The sequence below is a fragment of the Rhamphochromis sp. 'chilingali' genome, assembly GCF_963969265.1.
Source record: "Rhamphochromis sp. 'chilingali' genome assembly, chromosome: 2".
Classification (NCBI taxonomy): domain Eukaryota; kingdom Metazoa; phylum Chordata; class Actinopteri; order Cichliformes; family Cichlidae; genus Rhamphochromis; species Rhamphochromis sp. 'chilingali'.
The window spans coordinates 20,165,654-20,185,338 of NC_137930.1; the positions used below are offsets into that span (position 1 = coordinate 20,165,654).

At 40.9% G+C, this 19,685-nt stretch overlaps 2 protein-coding genes across 7 annotated transcripts in view; one reads left to right on the forward strand and one right to left on the reverse strand.

Moving 5' to 3' along the window:
- Positions 1 to 1,698: 1,698 nt before the first annotated feature.
- Positions 1,699 to 11,340, forward strand: alpk2 (alpha-kinase 2; the record flags this gene model as incomplete). The annotated part of the gene is made up of 11 exons (XM_080876149.1): positions 1,699 to 2,128; positions 2,423 to 3,447; positions 4,489 to 6,028; positions 6,115 to 6,262; positions 6,419 to 6,546; positions 6,654 to 6,698; positions 6,795 to 7,093; positions 8,672 to 8,760; positions 8,852 to 9,069; positions 9,175 to 9,223; positions 9,320 to 11,340. The coding sequence occupies 11 exons, from the start codon at positions 1,699 to 1,701 to the stop codon at positions 9,525 to 9,527; spliced, it is 4,179 nt and encodes a 1,392-aa protein (XP_080732275.1). The 3' UTR covers positions 9,528 to 11,340.
- A 2,005-nt stretch (positions 11,341 to 13,345) lies between these two features.
- Positions 13,346 to 19,685, reverse strand: part of nedd4l (NEDD4 like E3 ubiquitin protein ligase) — a 43,228-nt gene continuing 36,888 nt past the window's right edge. For 4 of the 6 annotated variants that reach the window (XM_080907041.1, XM_080907039.1, XM_080907040.1 and 1 more), the window contains 10 exons: positions 19,277 to 19,398; positions 19,033 to 19,103; positions 18,742 to 18,837; positions 18,548 to 18,621; positions 18,386 to 18,446; positions 17,930 to 17,989; positions 17,520 to 17,627; positions 16,699 to 16,795; positions 16,228 to 16,300; positions 13,346 to 15,265 (listed from right to left, as the gene is read on the reverse strand). In XM_080907041.1, coding sequence (XP_080763167.1) covers positions 15,163 to 15,265; positions 16,228 to 16,300; positions 16,699 to 16,795; positions 17,520 to 17,627; positions 17,930 to 17,989; positions 18,386 to 18,446; positions 18,548 to 18,621; positions 18,742 to 18,837; positions 19,033 to 19,103; positions 19,277 to 19,398 — 865 coding nt within the window. In that variant the 3' untranslated portion in view covers positions 13,346 to 15,162. The remainder of the gene's footprint in view (positions 15,266 to 16,227; positions 16,301 to 16,698; positions 16,796 to 17,519; positions 17,628 to 17,929; positions 17,990 to 18,385; positions 18,447 to 18,547; positions 18,622 to 18,741; positions 18,838 to 19,032; positions 19,104 to 19,276; positions 19,399 to 19,685) is intronic. The other 2 variants (XM_080907043.1, XM_080907042.1) reach the window with 1 other exon arrangement.

A 19,685-nucleotide genomic window follows, 5' to 3' on the forward strand; every position in this document is an offset into this window, starting at 1 on the left:
TCTGTAGCCGTTTGAATGGCAAACTATACTGATTAGCGGCGGCATAGGCACACTTAAAATTTCTTCAGAAATTTTCGCTTTCTAGTTATTATTATTATATTATTTCGGTTTTCATCTCCCTCTCATTTTTAATGTGTGACTGTCAGGAAACGCTTACATTATCAGGCAGCCTGTGCTGATATTATCAAAATTTTGTTCAAAAGCTTTTCAGGCAAAAAATTGAAAATAGATGCAGCACACTTGGGGAGGTTATTTGGCTGAGGTTGGTTTTATTTTGAAAGATCCACAAGAAGAATTCAAACCCAAACACATTTACATTACGCCATTCAATCCTGCCACCAAAACTGCTTTGAATTGCATGTGCAAGAGTGAAATGTGCTGTCATATCTTAACAAAGTCTCAATATGGGGTTAAGAAATGCACGACATGACACAAGAAAAAATTCAATTTACTTTGGTTGGTATTAAGGTCATTCATCAAATTAACTGGCTTTATTGTGATACAGAAAAATGATGTTGGTGATTTTTTACATTGATTTTTTTTTCTGTCTAAAATCATTGTGAAATCAGTTTCAAATATAAGTTTGTCAATAAACTCAGAGTAGGTAGGATTTGAATTTCATAGTAAACATCTGAGGTGGAGGGCTGTGCGACGTGTCCTTCCGTGCAGCAGGAATGAATGTGACAAATGCAGGTCACGGGTAAAGATGTTCTGGTATTTTTCCAGTGTCTGTGCCACGACCTCCCCTCCAGAAATCTTGTATATCAGTGTGCATGATTTAAAGTCTCCACCATCAACACTTCATATATTGCCCGCTGCACGTGTGTCGGATTGTCTGCAATGGCATTTTAACGATGCTAAAGTCACGTAGAGACACCAAATAATTGCTGCTGTAGTCTGAAAAATAACAGTGAGGTATTGCTGTACAACTGAAATTGAAATTAAGATGAATGTGAAGGGGCTTAACTAACTATACTATAGCAATAATGATAATAGATATAGACCAGAGATGGTACCTTCCCTGTAGCTTCAGGAACATCAGGTATCAGGTTAGCAACAATCATTACATTTTTAATTAACTTTTTTTGTTTTCACAAAGAATCCCAACTTTGCACCTTTTGGTTCGTCAAATAAATAGTATATTGATAATGTAGTCAATGCACATTTCACCACCACTTGACTATTCAAGAAAATAGACTTTAGAAAGCACAATCTTCCACTGGCAACAAGAAAAGCATCACGAGGCAGACTTCTTTATCAGCAAAGAAGTAATGGCAGGATGGCTTCCCGTTGATAAGATATGTCAAGTGTGTCTTAAACGTCCTTGAAATAGATGCAACATGCCTCTGAATGAACCATCTCCTGCTGCTTAGATAAGCAAAATGCAAACTGACAGCTGAAAGGAGATAGTAGCTTTTGCTTCAGATACTTCAGGGAAGTAAATTCAAACTTAAGACTCAAGCCAGAGATTCTCTTTCACATCTTTGCATTTTAACTGTTTATTTATTTGAATTTTATGCTAACCTCATGTGTCATTTTGCAGATACTGAATTAGATAAACAAGGATCCAAATGTACTCTGGGATGGAATAATGACAGAAGGTGCAACAAATCTGTCACTGTACACAAAACTTTGTCGGCCTCATGTTGCTGTCAGTTTTTTTGACAACCTCCCCGAGACGCTCGACTAGAAGTCCCCATGGACGCGTCACTTCCTTGCGCAGACAGCCAAAGTCAGCCGGCTCTGACAGACAGTCAGACTGTGGATTTTGACTCGGTTATGCACAGCCCCTCAGTAGACAAGCTGTCTGGAACAGAGACTGCGCACTGTCTTTCAGACACCACTGATAAATCCACACATCCACATGTTTCTGCAGACCCACACAGCCTAAAGTCTTTATCGTCCATCCAAAATGTATCAGAGCAGTTTTCGCTTTCCTCAGAGGCTCCACCAACGGATGACAATTCCAGGGTTCAGCGCTGTTTGAGCCAGTCAGGAAGGAAATCACCTCTAATACGTCAACTCTGTCAGGACCTCATTTTACCTCAGTCTGAATCTGCTTCATCTCTTCTCATGGAAGGACATACTCCACCTGAATCTTTTGGGGCTGTGTCACTCACACTTGAAGGTTTGATGGAGAACCTTCAAGTGTGAGTGACACAGCCCCAAAAGATTCAGGTGGAGTATGTCTTCCATGAGAAAGAGATGAAGCAGTTCAGACTGAGGCTAAATGAGGTCCTGACAGGTCTGAAACAGACCTCCATTAGTAGGTCGTTATCACCTCAGTCGACTGGCTCAGACAGCGGCTGAACCCTTGAATTTATCTTGAGATCTGGAAAGCCGAAAACTGCTCTGATACATTTGGATGGACGATAAAGACTGTGGGACTGATAAACATGTACTGATGTGTGGATTTCATCAGACGTGACAGGATGTCATCACAGCTCTTGTGAGGAACAATCCACAGAGAATAATGAGCCAGATGTGAGTGAACACTTGGGGCTAAGAACACCTGCTGTAGATGCTTGTGAGGAATACTTTATGTTTCTAAATGATGAGAGAGAAGGAGAAGCAGAGGTCACTGGAGCAACCCCGCAGCGCGGCAACAGCCCTATGGAGGTCTGGCAGGACGCACATCAGTATCTGGCTGGTGATGATACAGAAGATCGGGATGTTTTGCATCACTCTGTGATCCAAGAAGCTCTCTCTCCTGCCAGTCACTTGTCGTGTTCCCCAAGAGAGACACAGGTTTCACATTACAACCCTGAAGGTAGCAAGGGGATTGGCTGGACGGGCGATGACACCAAAGGTTGGGGGCCACCAATTGAGAGGTGGTCATCAGTAGACAGCTGGGCAAGTGCACTCTCAGATTGGACTGGGATCATTGTAGCTCCATCTGAGGACTTCACATCAGCCTTTTCAGAAATAGGGGCTGAAATAGATGCATTGACACAGGCTCTATCAGAGGTAAATACTCATACAGAAGCAGAGACTGTGAAAGAAGGACACAATCTAGAAACAACAGCTAAGGCACAAATGGGCGTGCAGGATCAACCTCTAAGTGCACAAAACATCTCAGAGAGCTCCATCCACTCTGGGCAAGGCTGTCTCTCTTTGTACCTCGACTCTACAGGACTTGAACCCCATCACACAGAGGGGGCTGAATCCTTCTGCGATCCAACACCCACCACACAGGGAGACAAGTGTTCCCCATCCAGAGGTGCACCTGGTACAACGGTGGCCTCTTCAGGAGAAAACACAGCAGATGCAACTGTGGTTACACTGATGCCTGGATCTACTTCTGCTGATCTGGACCTCTCTCCGTTTGATGAATGTGCAGAGTCCCAGGACACAGAACATTTCATCATCGATGAAAAAACCCCAGTCGTACTGAGCATAATAGAAGATACAGATTTGGACCCTCCTACAGATTTAATAACCAAGGAGGTAAGATGATAGATCTTTGAACACTTGAGAGGTAAAAGTTTGTGATCAGTATGAAGTGAAAACATGAACTATTACAGAATATTTTGCAGTCGTGCTTGGGGGATGTGTGCAACTCTTTCCAGTCTGTCTGTTTGCATGATGGCCAACAGCATCGTTGGCCAGCAGACAAATCAGTCATGCCCTTTAGAAACACAGGCACAAAGTTAAAAAACATTCCTGCTCTTGTCCTTGTCGGCGTTGTCATACCTCTAATATCACTAAGCCAGTCATGAGTTGCGCTGAATATAAAATCCACGTATGTCACCACACACCAGGCTCGCGAGCATTGTCGGCTTGCTTTGGATTGGAGCCATTCAGTTTGCAACCAAGTCCTTGCACCCACAGCCTTGATTGGATAAGTCGTTTGGCTCCCAACCTCAAAGACTGACAGCTGTGGGTGCTGAGGGAAAAATGAGTACCTAAGAGGAAAACTTTGGATTGACAGAAATGGCACCTAATAATAGCTGAGAGTCCAGTGATAATAGCATGCATCCTTGGCGTGTCAGGGTGAGAGGAGAGCACAGCTGAAAACTGAAACACGACCCTCCATTGCCCTCTCTCTATTTGTACGCACCCTTTAACACACCCATTTCCACCACATCTCCTTTAAAAAGCCACGATCAGGACCCTGACAGGGTCTTGGGGCCAGGAGACTGCTTTTGGTTGACTTAGAGGTGCAATTGCAGCTGGAGGTACAGTCTTTAACACTGACAGTCAGGGTTCCAGTTGCATGCAGGACATATGGACTGGTGGATTGGGTATAGAAGCATGGTGTTTTATAAACGTCTGATTTTTGGCTCTATAGAAAGGTACGTGCTAAAATAACAAATATCTGATCAGTCTTTAGTGTAATTGCCTGATACTGAACCCTAAGGCAGTATATTAACAGCACTGTTACAGTGTTCTGTGTTTGTCTATGTGCAACCATAAAGGAAACTGAAAGAGAACTTTTTTTAATTCTCAGTTTAACACTTTGTTGTTCTTTGTCCTTTTCTCTATCAGCCTGTTGGAGATAGACTGTGTGAAGTGACAGATGAACACAGGCTTGTCCAGCTGGGCTCAGTGGCCGAGCCAGAAGCTAAACTGAGCTGTGGGCGATCAGAAGTCAATAGGGATGAAAACAAATCAATAACTGATTTTAGTGTCCTCACCGCGGACGCTCTGACAAACTCAAACGTGCCAGGTGGAGACACACAACCTGGCCTGCATTTTAATGCGGACAACTGCGTGTCTATTGGCACGTTGCCAGACCTTGATAGAGCACGTCAGGTGGAGGCGCAGAGGGACAGTCCCACATTTATTATGCCCTTAGCTCCGGTCAGTATTGGCCCTTCCCTCAACTGTAGGATAAGCAGCAGTTTGGAAGGTGATCAGATTTGTTTGAAAGGCTCTCTCAATAACAACAGTTGCAATCAAGTAAGACAGAGTGCTGTCTTGCCAACCCCGGATGGAATTACTAACAAAACATCTCTGGAAGGCGGTGAGGAGTTGATTCATGAAAAGCAGAATACAACAAAGACTGCTGAGAGATCTTCACCAGAAGGACTACAAGACTTGAAAACTAGTGACACTATAGACTCTTTCTTTTCTAGAAAGACAATATTTGAGGAGATTGATGACTTCAATAGGGAACTAGAAAACTTCATCCCTATCCACGCTGAAAATCTCTTCATTTCAAAAGAGAAACACATTGCATGCATCACTTTAGATATTTATGATCCATTTGTCTCCAAGCCCGTAAAACCCAAAGCTATTAAATCGGAGAAGACTGATCTGACTCATAAAAAGACTGAAAAGATGCCTCACAAAACCCACAAGAACACCTCAGAGGGAAAAACACGATCCAAAAAGGATAAATCGGCCGGTCATCATCATTTCACCCAACCTTCCAAAAAACAGGAAAGCAAATGTCACCGTGTTTCTGCTCAGCAGACCTCCAACCAGCAAGAAACTCACCCTACTATTGGAGAAAATCATAGCAGTGAGAACAGTCAATCTGGACTTGAGGCCAAGGAGGCTACATTGGTTATTGAGACAGGTGTAACCGAGAAGGCAACAAGCAAGCCACACAGCAAGAAGAAAAAGAAACATGGTCAGAATACAGCGCCGGGGGAGCCACTGGCTGAAGTGGAGAATGGAGCAAAATCAAAGACTGCAAAAGGAAGAATCGAGCTGTTCGAATCTAAGTTGGGTGCCAAAGCTGGCAAAGCTCAAAAGGAAAGCGAACAGCCAGATGTAGCCGAAATAAAGTCCCAGCAGCAATCGGAGGCTAAAGCGTCAGAGGGAGAACAACCTCCACATCCCACAGACGATAAGGGCCACCAGCCAAAGAACTTTACAAGTCCTCTGAATGATGATGTGGTTAAAAGGCGACGTCTGTCAGAGGATAAGTTTGGGAAGATTGTGAGCATTTTGGAGTCTAAACTACCAAAGTCAGATGTGTCAGCAAAAGGAAAGGAAGCTGAGCTCAAGACTGATGTTGGAGGAACTCGTAAGAAGGCGTACAGTGAAGTGGTCAAACAGAGGATTCCACCCAAGGAAGGTACGGGAATTGATTAAACAGCTAGTCCTCTGCATGGAAACACATAGTTCACATGGCATTATTAAAGCCTATCATAATATCTGCAGAGCCCAAGGTGGTGAAGCCTATACAGGCAGTGCCCGTGAGTGGTGACCCCCAGAGTCTGTGCCTGTGGTGTCAGTTTGCTGCTGTAACCTCGGCCTACACTGTGACCTGGAGCAGAGAGGATACTGTCCTGGCTGAGATGAAAAGAAGGTAATTCATATGACTTTTATGTCATTTTTAGCAATAATAATGTCCTACCGAGCTGGTTTAGCTTCCCTGCAGCTGCTTTGTATCTGCAAGCTGCTTTGCAACCCACAGGGCGTGTCTGTTTTCTTCTACTGAGTAACACTGTCCCTTTGTCTGAAGTGCAGGGGATGAGAGCAGAGTGACCCTGACCATCAGCAATGCTTCTCACAAAGATCTGGGCAAGTACCTCTGCCAGCTCAGCAGCTTATATGGCTCAGTCAGCTTGGACTACCTGCTCACATATGAAGGTAACAAAAAAAAATTTAGCTCATTTTTGAAAGTGAAAATGTTTAAAATGTTTACATGATGTATATAAATGAAAACTACATTTTTTATTTTCCCTGTTATTTCACAGTGCTCAGTGAGGTTGTCATCCCCCTGGCTCCAAAAACCATTTCATGTGAGTTAAGATTTAGGAGCATGTTACTTTATACAGCTGAGCTTTAAAAAGAAGACCCTAGATGTAATATTGTGTCTATATTTTTTTCCTCCCCAGCTGACCCTGTTGAGGTTAGCAGTGAAGAAGAGGACGCCCATTTCTCCAGACTCTTGTTCAAAGACGATTTCTTATCCGATCAATACTTTGGAGACAGCCATCCTATCAGTATGATCACCGAGAAGGAACACTTTGGGGAGGGCATGCATCGGCGGGCTTTCCGGACCAAGCTGCATGTGGGTCAGATACCCCTGTTACTGCCAGGTCACTCCTGTGTGCTCAAAGTGCACAATGCTATCAGCTATGGGACCAAGAACAATGACGAGCTTGTTCAGAAGAACTTCACCTTGGCTGTGGAGGTACGAATATCACAATTAGTGTGTAGTAATTCTTCATGGCTCAAGGAGTAATTATGAGATTATAGAAGACTGTAGGAAAACAGCCCTTAGCTCACTACGCCCTCGCTAACTCTCCTGATGATATCTAGCCTCTGTCACTAGTTTCAATTTTACTTTCAATTTACTTTTAATTTTTAATTTTACAAAGTAAAACATGAGGCTAATTTTGGAAATTACGGTCTCCATTAGAGTCAAAAAAGAGGACAAAGCAGATCATATTTTAAGGTAATTGCACCTCATTAGAGAGGGTGCATGGGGAGGGGTTGGTGGCTGTTGGAAAGATGACACTGCACCAAAAACCTCCTTGTGATTGCTTTGGTTGTTAGCATATTGGTGCAGTCACCTGTGGTTTGCATGGAAGACACTGACTTGTCTGCAAACACTTGCTAAGCTCTAGCCATGCAGTGGCAAACCTTGAGAAAGTACAACATGAACCAGAATCAAAGTAAACGTTGTGTCTCAGTGCTGCAGTTGGCATGTTTGCAGACATGTTAGCATCTTCCATGTTATCATGTTAGAACCGTAGCAATCAGCCAGCGATCGAATCAGTCAAAAGAAGGTTTCTGTCAACTGACTGGTGAACACATTTTCTCTCTAGCAGCTGTGGTTGTTAGGAGCTCACCGACTAATCTCTAAGCCTTTGTTACTGGGGCTATCAATCTGAGCAACCACTCACCAGCTGGTTGGAGCATACCTGTTTTTCCCTAATGACCCGCGGTTCCCCTATGCTTTTAGACCATTCTTAAGTGTGGCTGGGGCCTTAGTGATGTGACTCTACACTGTCACACGTCCACTATGGTGGCCAAGTTAGTTATCGTTAGATATCTGACTGCAAAACCTAATTTGGACTAATTGTGTCCAGTTTCAAAACAGTAAGGTAGTGACAGTGTTAAAGCTCAGGGTGAATCTTCATAACAGGAACTCAGTTACATTTTATACACAGTCTATATATGATTAGCTTTATGGTTGTTGCTATCATTTTTTTTTTTTGGAGACTGAAGTGACTCTTGACTGTGAGGGAGACATGCTAGGTAGCACTAGCCCATTTAAATGTGCTGGTGTGTGGTCTAGCAGCTTAAAACAATTGTTTTAAGCTGCTAGACCTCTTGGGCCAGCTTTAACTGCAGTTAAGCCCCAGTACACCACAGTATTTGACAGCTAATGGCGTATTTAGCACATACCTGTCACTCAAAGTGGCCATTCTCTCAATATTGTAAACTTTAAGCCTTAACGAAAGTTAAACAGCACACTTTTATAACATCTATAAGCCATAAAGGAAAGATCAAAAGTGCTCTTTTACCAGACTACAAAGGAAGTTTTACTTTTGTCTTCAACTACATGCATCATAATGATAGTATTCTTATTTTACAACTCCAAAGTGTCTGTAATAGACAGTATGCTGTTCTACAGAACATACTGCAATTTTTTTCTTTGTATGTGTGTTAAAAGTTGGATTAAAAGATAAAATTCTCACCAATTGATTCAGTTCACTTCATTCTGTTTCATTTTATTATTTTATTTATTTTTAATGGTCTGCAGGAATGCCAGGTCCAGAACACAGCAAGAGAGTACATCAAAGCTTACACTTCTGCTGCTCAGTCCACTGAAGCCTTCGGAGACATCCCAGAGTGAGTGACACGTTTGATAAGCTCGTTATAATTTCTTCACTACATTAATTCGCTTTTAACCGGATACACTTTTTTTTGGGGCATTCACCAGGATAATTCCCATCTACCTGATTCACCGTCCGTCGAATGACATCCCCTACGCCACGCTGGAAGAGGAGCTAATCGGGAACTTTGTTAAATATTCAGTCAAGGATGGCAAAGAGATCAACCTGATGAGGCGTGATTCAGAGGCAGGACAGAAATGCTGTGCTTTCCAGCATTGGGTTTACCAAAAAACCGACGGCAACCTGCTGGTTACTGACATGCAAGGTCAGGGAAACAATTAAAATAAAAAATTTTAAAATATGTTTTTTGTGGGAACTATTTCTTTGCAGGTTAGAAATCTAAACACCTATGTGATTTGTTGCTTTTCAGGAGTTGGCATGAAGCTTACTGATGTGGGAATAGCCACCTGTAAGAAAGGGTGAGTATGTACATTTTTTTGTGACCAAAGATACTCTACGTGCAAACTGTGATTTTGAACTAACTGATCTCTTAATGTTATTTATTTTCTTTGTAGATACAAGGGATTCAAAGGAAACTGTGGCACCTCCTTCATAGACCAGTTTAAGGCCTTGCATCAGTGTAATGTGTACTGTGAGATGCTAGGTCTCAAATCCCTGCAGCCCAAAGCCAAAAAGCCAGCGTCTGCTCCAAAACCCAAACCCCAGAGCTCCACTCCACCCAAGAAGAAAACATTTGGGCCAGTAGTTAAGGGGAAGTCATAACAAGAGGAGAATACTGGACTAAGGATTTGATTATGAATTGAATCCGTTACCTTTTCTTTTTTTAGTGATTCGCGTGATTCACTTTGGACTGAATACTGCAGTTTGGTGGACAGTTTCTATAAACTTTTTAAAGGTAACAAATGTAGCACAAGCTGGGGCTGACGAGACTGTTGATGAACTGATGAGCGAGCAACGATTTCTTCTTGTTTTTCTACTCCTGGGATATTTTCAAACTATTAGTTCATTAAATTAATGGACTTTTTATTGATTGATTAGAGGAAATGTCTTTAAGTTAGGTTGTATGAATGGGTGTGGGTTTGTTTTGTGCGTGTGTTCGCTTTGCAAACTGGCAAATAATTGATGAACATGTATCCAGTTTAATGTTACATTATATTTGTTCATGTGACTGATTTAGAATGACATCATGATCCTACTCTGGACACAAAACAAAGACATTTTTACCCATAAAGTTGATGTATCACTTGAATGTATGTAGAAGTGTGAGCCGTTGTGAGCATCTCTCAGCATTTCTAAGTTAGGCTTTGGTGTAAAAGTCCTCCAGCTACCCACATTCAGTGCATGTATAGGGAAAGGCACGTAGAGTGAACCCTATAATACCACATTCATCTGACATCGAGAGGCTTTACGACCCCAGGAATATTCCAGCTATTCAGCTGCAGTCTAAAACAGTCTTTATACATTATGCCTCTGATCACTCCTCACGTCTACCTTTCAGACCCTGACCCACATTGCTGGCATCGCACTCAGGTTGCAAATGTTTAATTTCTTTCACATATGCGTGGTAGGACAGGTGAAAGATGTTGAGTCAACATTACTAGAAGGAATACAAATTCCTGCGTATGTTTGTTCACCGCTTGGTCTTGAAGGCATCCGTGAAATGTGAACATCTGTCAGCAACAGATCAAAAGCACTTTATTTATGGTAAACAGAGACAAATGTGCAATAAGCTTTACATTTACAAAGCTGGCATCAGTAGTAGTAAACCAAGGTCTGTTTTAAGGTCTCCAGCAGCAAATTAGCACCTTGAATCCAAAAAGAAAGTGGGTCACACTCAGAGGCTCAGCATCACATATGATGCATAAACACACCAAATGTCTATTTCCATCTCCTGCCCTGGTGTAATGTGCACAGAGTCATTGGCACAGCTGATATACAGTCTTGCTTTACAGTTTGTACAACAGATTTAATAAGAGGATTAAAATTTAGAAAAAAAAAAAAGAAAAAAAAAAACCCACACACCACAAACACAACAACACTTAAACCCAAAAGTGAAGGGGTACGTCGAGGGGCTTTTCACACTGTAGCTATTTAGTGTGATAATGGCGTTTGACGAAGAGGAAACAAACACCATTGTCACACTCCACAGCTCTGGAGGACAAGGTTTTCTGCAGACAGAGGCGCTGTTGGTGCAAAGTGATTGATGGGTGACCTGGTGAAACAGAGGGGGGAAAGAGCAAAATCAGGAAAGAAAAATCCAGATTAAGTGAATTGTGCAGTTTATACTTGGCCAAAAAACCAAACCCAAAACAGATGTTGAAGCCAAAAAAAAAAAAAAAGCCATAGTGTCATGTAAATATTCCAGGCTTATTCAGCATGTTCAAAGTCCAGTCTAGTCGCTCCCCCCCCCCCCCTCCCCCCTCCAACTGATTGTAGGGATGACTGCAGCTGTGTGTGTGAAGGAGACAAAGAAAGACACCCATGTGAGACTCAATTACCAAGTTTGCCTTAACGTCTTTAAAATGAAGAAATTAAAGACTGGGTCAGGCTGTATGCCAAATGAGCTTGAATGAGTTTTCAGTCTACTTTTAATGTTAAACACATCTGAGCTGAATCGGTACAGGGGACGGTCCCGAGCTCTTTACAATTTAAACCGTTCAATCATTAAGCTTCAGACCTATTGGAGGGAAATGTCTACTCACCTTAATTTTCAAAAGGTCTTTCCAGATTCATTTATACTTAATAGTTGCACTTTTCCCTGCAGTTACTCTTCTACTCTCGGTCTTCCTGCTCATGCCAGTGTCGCTTTGTTAATGCCAGTTTTAAGTCCAGTAGAGCGTCCGCAGCTGCAGGTTGGTGAAGTGATCCGTGGTGCATTTGGGTTCAGGGCTGTCCCATCCAAGTCTTTATGTAGACAGAGCAGAGTTTGGACAAACAGCCAGTTGCACATTAGTGATAAGCTACGGGGGAAGTATTGATCGACCCTGACCAGAGGTAGAAGGTGGAGGGGAGACTTTTTTTTTTTTAAATACAACTGTTCAGGGCCTTAATCAGGATTCACTGAAAGTCACTGTGAGCTCAGCAACAACAAACTTAAGACAGGTGCTGCTCCCAAACAGATAGCAGTTTGGTGGAAATGAAATTTCTTATTTTTGTTGGAGGTAGGAATCTAAAATACTCATAATGCCATGTGCCGTTTCACATGTTCTAAATTTTAAACACCAAAGTTCCTAAGAGTTTATTCATGATCAAAAACATCAGTTCTAGGGTCACAACTTAATCTGCAATAGCTGCCAGGTGAATGAACAGTTAATGGCTAAACCACACGAATCCCACAAGTTTCAAATGTCACAAGAGTTAGCAAAAAGTAACTTGCTGCAATAGTTGAGTTATAGATATGGCTGGTACTACGGCCAGAAATGTAGATTATATTGAGACGGATGCTTGAAGGTTTTGAAATATAAAACCTACATGTAATTAGATGTAATTCATACATTTTTTTTTTACCAAACTGAGAATAACAGCGTGCATGAATTTGACAGGTAAACAAAGGCCTGTATGACACTGAAAACAGCTTTACATGAAGGGTCCAGTGTTTCACTCAGAAACAAGTGTTTAGCCTGAAATCAAATCTATTAAAAGTTCGTGTACCTACAAGAACAAAACAAACCTGTTTCAATAGCACCTGTGATTTTTATTTATTATTAAGTGAGTGAAAGCGTTTATAAGGAGGAGCTACAGGAGAAAAGTTGGCTTTTGGTTTGTTTGTGACCAGATTGAGGGTAGGAGGGCTTGATAAAATGTCCCCGGACTGGCAGGGTGGCTTTTATTTGCTCGTCCTTGAAGCTGATAACTCTTAGATTGCCTGTGTGAATGAACTGAGGTCCCTTTACCGCCCACGTGCACACACAGAGAAAGATGGTAGTAACTTTCAAATATTTGTCAATGCAGACAAATTTTCTGTAAAAAAAAAAAAAAAAAAAGCAGCAGCAGCATAGATACCTGGAAATTGAATTTAAATAGTTAGAATTGGAGAATGTAGGTGGGGAAAAAGGTGCAGCAGCAGCGCTCCATCTGGGATTACAAAGATTTCTGAAAACTTGTGAGTGAAGTAAGTTGGCAGAAGTGCAGAACTAATACACTTTAAGAGACGGTCAGTCATTTTTGAGGAAGGTCAACAAATGAGTTAAAATACAATAGGGAATAAAAATATAGGTGCATTTTTATCCACCCAAATTTCTATGAACGATCAGTCAGTAATAAAGTTAGACAAAGTCTCTGAATACATGTTAAAAATACACTCACTCAACTTTCATTTTCAAGGGAGTCGTGCAGGTGTTATGGAGGACTTAAGTCATACGATGCCAACCTTTCATATTTATAAGAAGCATATGCACAACTATAGAAAGCAACCAAAAGTTTTTGGCTGACGATTTATCCTAACTTTACAGGATGCTCATGCACTTGAGCAGATTTCTCCAAAGGGGCTTTATTGAAACCGTAAACAGTGTCCGTTTCATGGCTCTTCCACCTCGTTTTTAAGGAAAGTCGGATCTCGAATGATTAAACGACACAGTGTGTGAGAAGTCTGATTTTTATTTGACTGAAATTAAATGAACCACAAAGAGTTGCAGAAGTCAGCGAACTGTGAACAAAATGATATTAACCCTCATTTGTTTAAAAAAAACAAACAAACAACAAAAACAACAAAAGCAAAACTGTACTGAGTCAGTCTGAGTGTTGGGATCATAGACTGGAAGAAACAGAAGGGAGGGAAATGTAGAGAAAGGGGACAAAGGAAGAGATAAAAGAATATTAAAAGACGTGAAGGCTCAGCTTCATTTCTGTCAACTTTTTGGAGCAGCAGCCCAGATTTACAGACCACATATTGCACCAAGTGAGTGCTTTGAATAAGAGGAGGGGAGGGGGAAATCACATTCAAGTAAATGACAAGAGACATAACAGGCGACATGACCTCAGAGTGATCTATAAAGTGCCCTTTAGGTTCAATAGTGTTAGAAAAAGAGAAACAAGATAGAAAAAAAGAAAACACTTCTTTTCTTTGTAAGAAACGTGCTGCTTTATATTCAGTGGGGATCACAGCTTTTCTCTCAAACATCCACGCGCACACACACGCACAGCTTCATTTTAGTGTTGATCAGTAATACTTCTGTTAAATGTAATACATACATAAATTCATATAATCATGAAAGAACTTAAAATTGTTTTTAAATCTCCCCTCAAGTACAATTTACAGCATTATGAACAGCAACAGGCATGAGAATATTAATGTAATCGTGACGTCTCAGAGAAACTACCCCCCCTTAATTTTAAGTTTTCCCTCCCCAACTTCAAGATCAATTACACTTCCAAATTATTACGTAGCAAACACAAGATACAGTTTCATGCTGCTCTCAAAGCACTACAATAAAAACAGTTTTATTAAACACATTTGCTATCACTGTAACAAATGATATGGATTCATCATTTCCCAGACTAGCCAGATTTTCACTTCACACACCATGGCATATATAGTAAAGAACAATTGTTCATCAGTACAAATACACTGAGAGTACTTTCCTGGAAGAGTTATACCAAATGTTCAAAAGAAAACATGTTCCATGATGACAAAACGTTGCTTGTTTTTTGTTTTTTAAAGGAGAAAAAAAAAAATTCCCATCTCTGGGAACTCATCCCCCATCTTTGAATCATTATTAGTGCCTGAAAAAAAAAGAAAACATTATTCTACAAAAAGGCTGCATGGTGATCTCTGATCACACAGTGCAGACAAGGCTCTACGGAGGGGCGTGGCCAATTTCCTGAAATGTGATTGGCTAGCATTCCTAAGGTAATCTGGTGTTGGTCTAAGGATTTGAGAGAGTTGTGATCATAGTGCCGTTGCAGTTTCTTAGAGAAATAGTGCATGTAGAAGCCAGATTAAGGCCATGCGAAGCACCCCTCTGTAGAAGACGGTGCAAATACTGTGCTATAGTGTACATAAAGGAGCTATTGAAATGCATTGGTGTTTTCCAGCACTGTAGATTTTCACAGGACGAGGGTAGAGGGGGAAGAAACAGCGGATCAGGGGCCAGCTCCCGTCATTCATTGCTCATGCCTGTGGATAACAGAATTCAGCATTCGAAACAGTGCGACACTCCCTTCCTTTCCCCAGCACCTTAAAATGAGGGACCTACCCAAACCGAAAAGATATAAAGACGTAGGCATATTGGCTCGACAAGTCGCTGTACAGTCTCGAACCACCGTGCAGTGGAGGTGGCTCGCAGTCAGGCATTACAGTACAACATGCTTGCACAGAACTGCTACAGCAGCTGGTTTGACATCCCCGTTTCATTTTGTCTTATCGTTGGCGGGTTGGATGCGGTTGGAGGGAGCCGTTCTAGTCGACTCCCTCGAAGCCCTGCGCGTTCTCGACGGCCATCAGGAGCTTCTCTCTCAGGTCTTCAAATGATTCATAGGTGGGTAGATCCAAGCGGTTAAAACTGGAAAAGAAAAACAGGTAAAACAAATAAGGTAACATTTTAAATAAATAAATTAATTAAATTTTTTGGTTCTGTATGTGGCAATTTCATATCATCCACAGTGATCACTCAAGTCATTTTCATTTATATCGCACCAAATAGTTGCCTGGAGGCACTTTTTACTGTAAGTTAAAGATCTTACAGTAATTCAGAGAAAACCCAACCCCGTCTCATTATTAAAGTCCTACCCCACAGCTCACGATCATAGTTAAGGTTGAGAACGTAGATCGACCAGTACATCAACAGCTTCACTTCTTACCATGACAGACCAGTTCAATCTCCACATGACCATTGATGCACCACCAATCTGTCTGTCACATGAGATTATAGGAAGAACTGCAAATATGCAGTGAACCTCTGTACAAGACTTGTGTAAACCTTTCACATACAAAAGGGCTTCAAATACTATGGCAGTATATAAAACAGTGGCAATAGTGCTACACTGTAGTTGAGAAAAAAGCTCAAAAGTACGATTTAGCTCATACGTTCTCCTGCGTGGCTACAAAAAAAATAAAAAAATACAAATTCAGTCCATGATGCTAAAGAGAAGAACACAGACCGCACACACTGAACACTGGACTGGACGACCGACAAACTCAAAACCAAGAATATTACTGCAGAGTTTAATTTGGTCAACAGGGGGCAAAAACATGAATGTCTTCACACTAGCTGGTACCATTCCCACATTTTAAAAAGATAACATGGTAAACAACCTTTAGCAGCTGCACACTTTTACCTTGCATGTGACAAAAACTCTGCCAAGCTGAGATTCCTGTCAGTTTAGCTTTAAGTGCCTGCTGGGACTGCCACTGAAAGTATATACGATTTTTTGCTAAGCACCACTGTGCAGTTTCACAGAGCTGCTAGCACAGCTGCAGACTCTCAGCTTTGTTGTTCTGTGAGTGTGTGTAGCAGTGACATACCATGTGTGAGCTCTTGGCAACTTATCTGGTGTTCCCCACTGCTCGATGGTGAACAGCTGAGGACCATTAGAACCTGGCACAACGGGAGAAACAATTATGATTCCACTCTTGATGCACACACGGGGACAAATTAAACCCTTTAAGACCTTGGCTGCAGGAAAGCCTTTGGATATTTACTGCATTTTACATAAACATGTGTTTTTTGTTTAAAATGGAAATACTGGGTCAAGTAAAGCTGTACAAATAAATCTAAAACAAAGGATTTCTTTTAAACAAATCAATGTGACTTTTTACAACTTAGAAAGAGATGTCAAGATTTGCTATGTATGGAATTACATTTACTCAATGTGGTAAATGGACCACAATTTGTTAGAAAAGGATTTTTGTGACCTTGTTGCATCTTGTTTTGGCCGAGTATATGCTAACACTGCTACAAAAGTAGAAAACACCACACAAACACCAAACACGTACCATAAAGCTCAGCAAAACCATTCATGGGCACTCGTGATGTTCCAGTGACAAACTGGAGGAGTCGAATTCTTTTTTCAGCGTCCATCAGCAGGACAACCTGACGAGAGAGAAACGTTTCAATTTCCCAAAAGTCAACAAAATTTTTCAATCAAAAAATAAATAAATAACACTGTCTTTATTAATGCTTTCCCATCAACTCAACACAAAATTATATTTGAGGAAAGTTTCTGCATATAGTTTTCCAGTGGGGATGAAGTTTTAGATCTCTGGCATGAGGACATGGACGGTCTCACTTTGTGACCTTCAAAGAACTTCAAAGAACTGCTGGACTGCATTTTAGGGTTAACAGTTAGTTAACAACTAGTTTAATAACTAATTGGCAAGCGGTGAGGGTAGGTTTATGTCAACGAGTATTCTTACAAATATATGCAGATTATAAATGTACATTTGAACACATAAAAAAATTAAAGGAAAAAGTGATGACACAAAATGAAACTGAAGCGGTCGAAGCCCTTAATCAGATGACACGACACAGCAGTCTCTGTGGCTGGTGTGTGTTTGCTGTGTGAGTGTGTTAACGCTCAAGTCAAGACAAATGATAACGAGGGGCAGGTACCACTTTCATCAGAGCAAACAAGCCTGTTCTTCCAAATAGACTTTGATCTTCAAAAACGAGGCCAGCAACTTCCACTCGCAGGCCAGATGGAGGGAAACGTGCTTTTATGATGAAACGTCCAGAAACACGTAGACTAACAAAGTTTAAATGGTTCTGCTGCATCCAGTTATGAGTCTCGAACTGTGTAACTGAGTAATGAGCATACCTTCCAGAACCACTGTATGACGGGATGATTGGGACAGTAGCCATTCTTGTAAACGGTGTGTTGTCGCCAGTCGTTGACGTCAACGTCACCCAGACCACACATGAGCAGCTACAGAGAGACGGAGGCAAAAGAAAAAGACAGCATTTACACCCGGTGCCACATTTTACCATAAAATAAACCCTTAACAGAAATTTTAACGAATCTTTCAGCTATAGCCTTAAATAAGTGGTTTAATATACGTTTCCCCAGCAAGCAAGGTTACTTAAGACAGTCTAAAGATGACAAAGCAGCTTAAGAGTAGGATAAAATATTCTCACAGAAGTAGTATGTTGATTTAAAAAACAATTAATTTTACCCACTGGCTAATGAATTAAACTTTTCTTTCAGCTTTACTAGAAAGATATTCATACCTCCAGTTCGTTTTCGTCAAAGATCTTGATCAGATCTATTTGAATGAGCTCAGTGAAGCCCTGAAAATTAAACAAAAAGAATTATGATAACAAGTAAGCAGGTTTAGAAGAATTTAATTTCAACTCTTAAACTAAGTAATGGTAAAATGAACTGGTCCTTATATAGCACTTTTCCACTTTTCTATACAACAACCATTCACACAAGCACTTTTCTATGCTTTGTTTATGTAAGTGCTTTCTAGCTAACATTCACACACATTCATACTTGGAGTTAGTATCTTGGCCAAGGATATTAGGCATGCAGACTGGAGCAGCCAGCGATCAAACCACCAACCTTTCGATTAGTAGATGACCTGCCTCTTGGGCTCTTAGCCACCCCAAAGGCTTAGGTAAACTAACTAAAAATCAGTGGCCACATTGCCCTCGAGTGGTAAGCATATGGCTGTACATAAATACCTCCAAGAAAGCGTTCATCTGCTTCTGGACCCGATTGACAAATCTCCACTGAATGACCAGACTGACGGAGGAAAAATTCATATATTATTGTAGATGAGCAGATGATTGCAATTTTGTTTATAAATATGAGTCAACGGATGACATGAAAATCAAAATACTTACTCTATGTATTCCTTCTTGTTGTCATTGGTGACCACCATGTCTGAGCCACTGGGCTTCAAGTCAACCTGGTAGGTCTGAAGGATTAAAAAAAAAAAAAGAAGCTGAGTTTTCTTCTGATATGCAATAACATTAGTATACTGAAATTAAAATGAGGTTTTAACTGATTAAAAGTGACTGCTTCGATGCCTGCACACCTGCCCAAAATTGTCCTCATCAATGCAAAACCTCAAGTCCAGTTCAGTGGGATCATTCTCCAGAATCCACTTCAGAGAATTGTAGTACTCACTGTCCTATTAGACACAAAGAAAATTAAAGAATTCATTGGCCTTCACTTGTGAGAAAGGAGAGTTTGACTTCATCAATGTGAAACTGTTCCAAAGAAAGCTAAGCAAAAATATATGTATTTATTTTAGTAAAGCAAGTTCAAAGAATAAATATTTCACAGATCCAAAGTCACTGGCTCTGTAGTGCAAAAGAAACCTTACCACAGACTCCATGTCTTTAAGAGAGATCTGTTTTCCTAGCATCATCTTATAGAATGGTCGGATGAAAAAACCTGAAAAGAGGCACAAAAAACCCCCAAAACATGATGATAATCATCAACATCACTTTTATTTTCTACATTCTACAACACGTTTAAAAACACAAGTGACAAAGTGCTTTAACCGAGCTAAAATTCTGTGCCAACTTTGCAATATCAAAGCAATCCTCTACAATCAAGTCGCCTACCATCCAGCAGCTTTCCATGAAACACGGCCATTCCAGCAACACGCCCGATGAACTTGAAATAGGAGAGGTGATCCTCATTGCATAGGCCAGAGTTGGGATTAATTTGGAGAGTGTAGTTGTCCCTGGAAAGACATGAGCACAGATTTAAAAAAGTATTCGATTAGACAGTAATATCGATATCATAAGAGTAGACGTTTAAAAGCATACACAGCACAAAGTAAGTAATTTAGGTAAGCAATGAAAAGAAAAAACAAAAAAACACAAACAAATAGGAACAGTGGAGTGGAGACAGACATCTTTTAAGGCGATTTCAAAAAGTTTTATTAGCTTTTCATTGAACCACATCTATAGACTACTTTTTCCATTTAAAACTTTCAATTCTTTGCCCTTAAATGTCACCATTTATTTT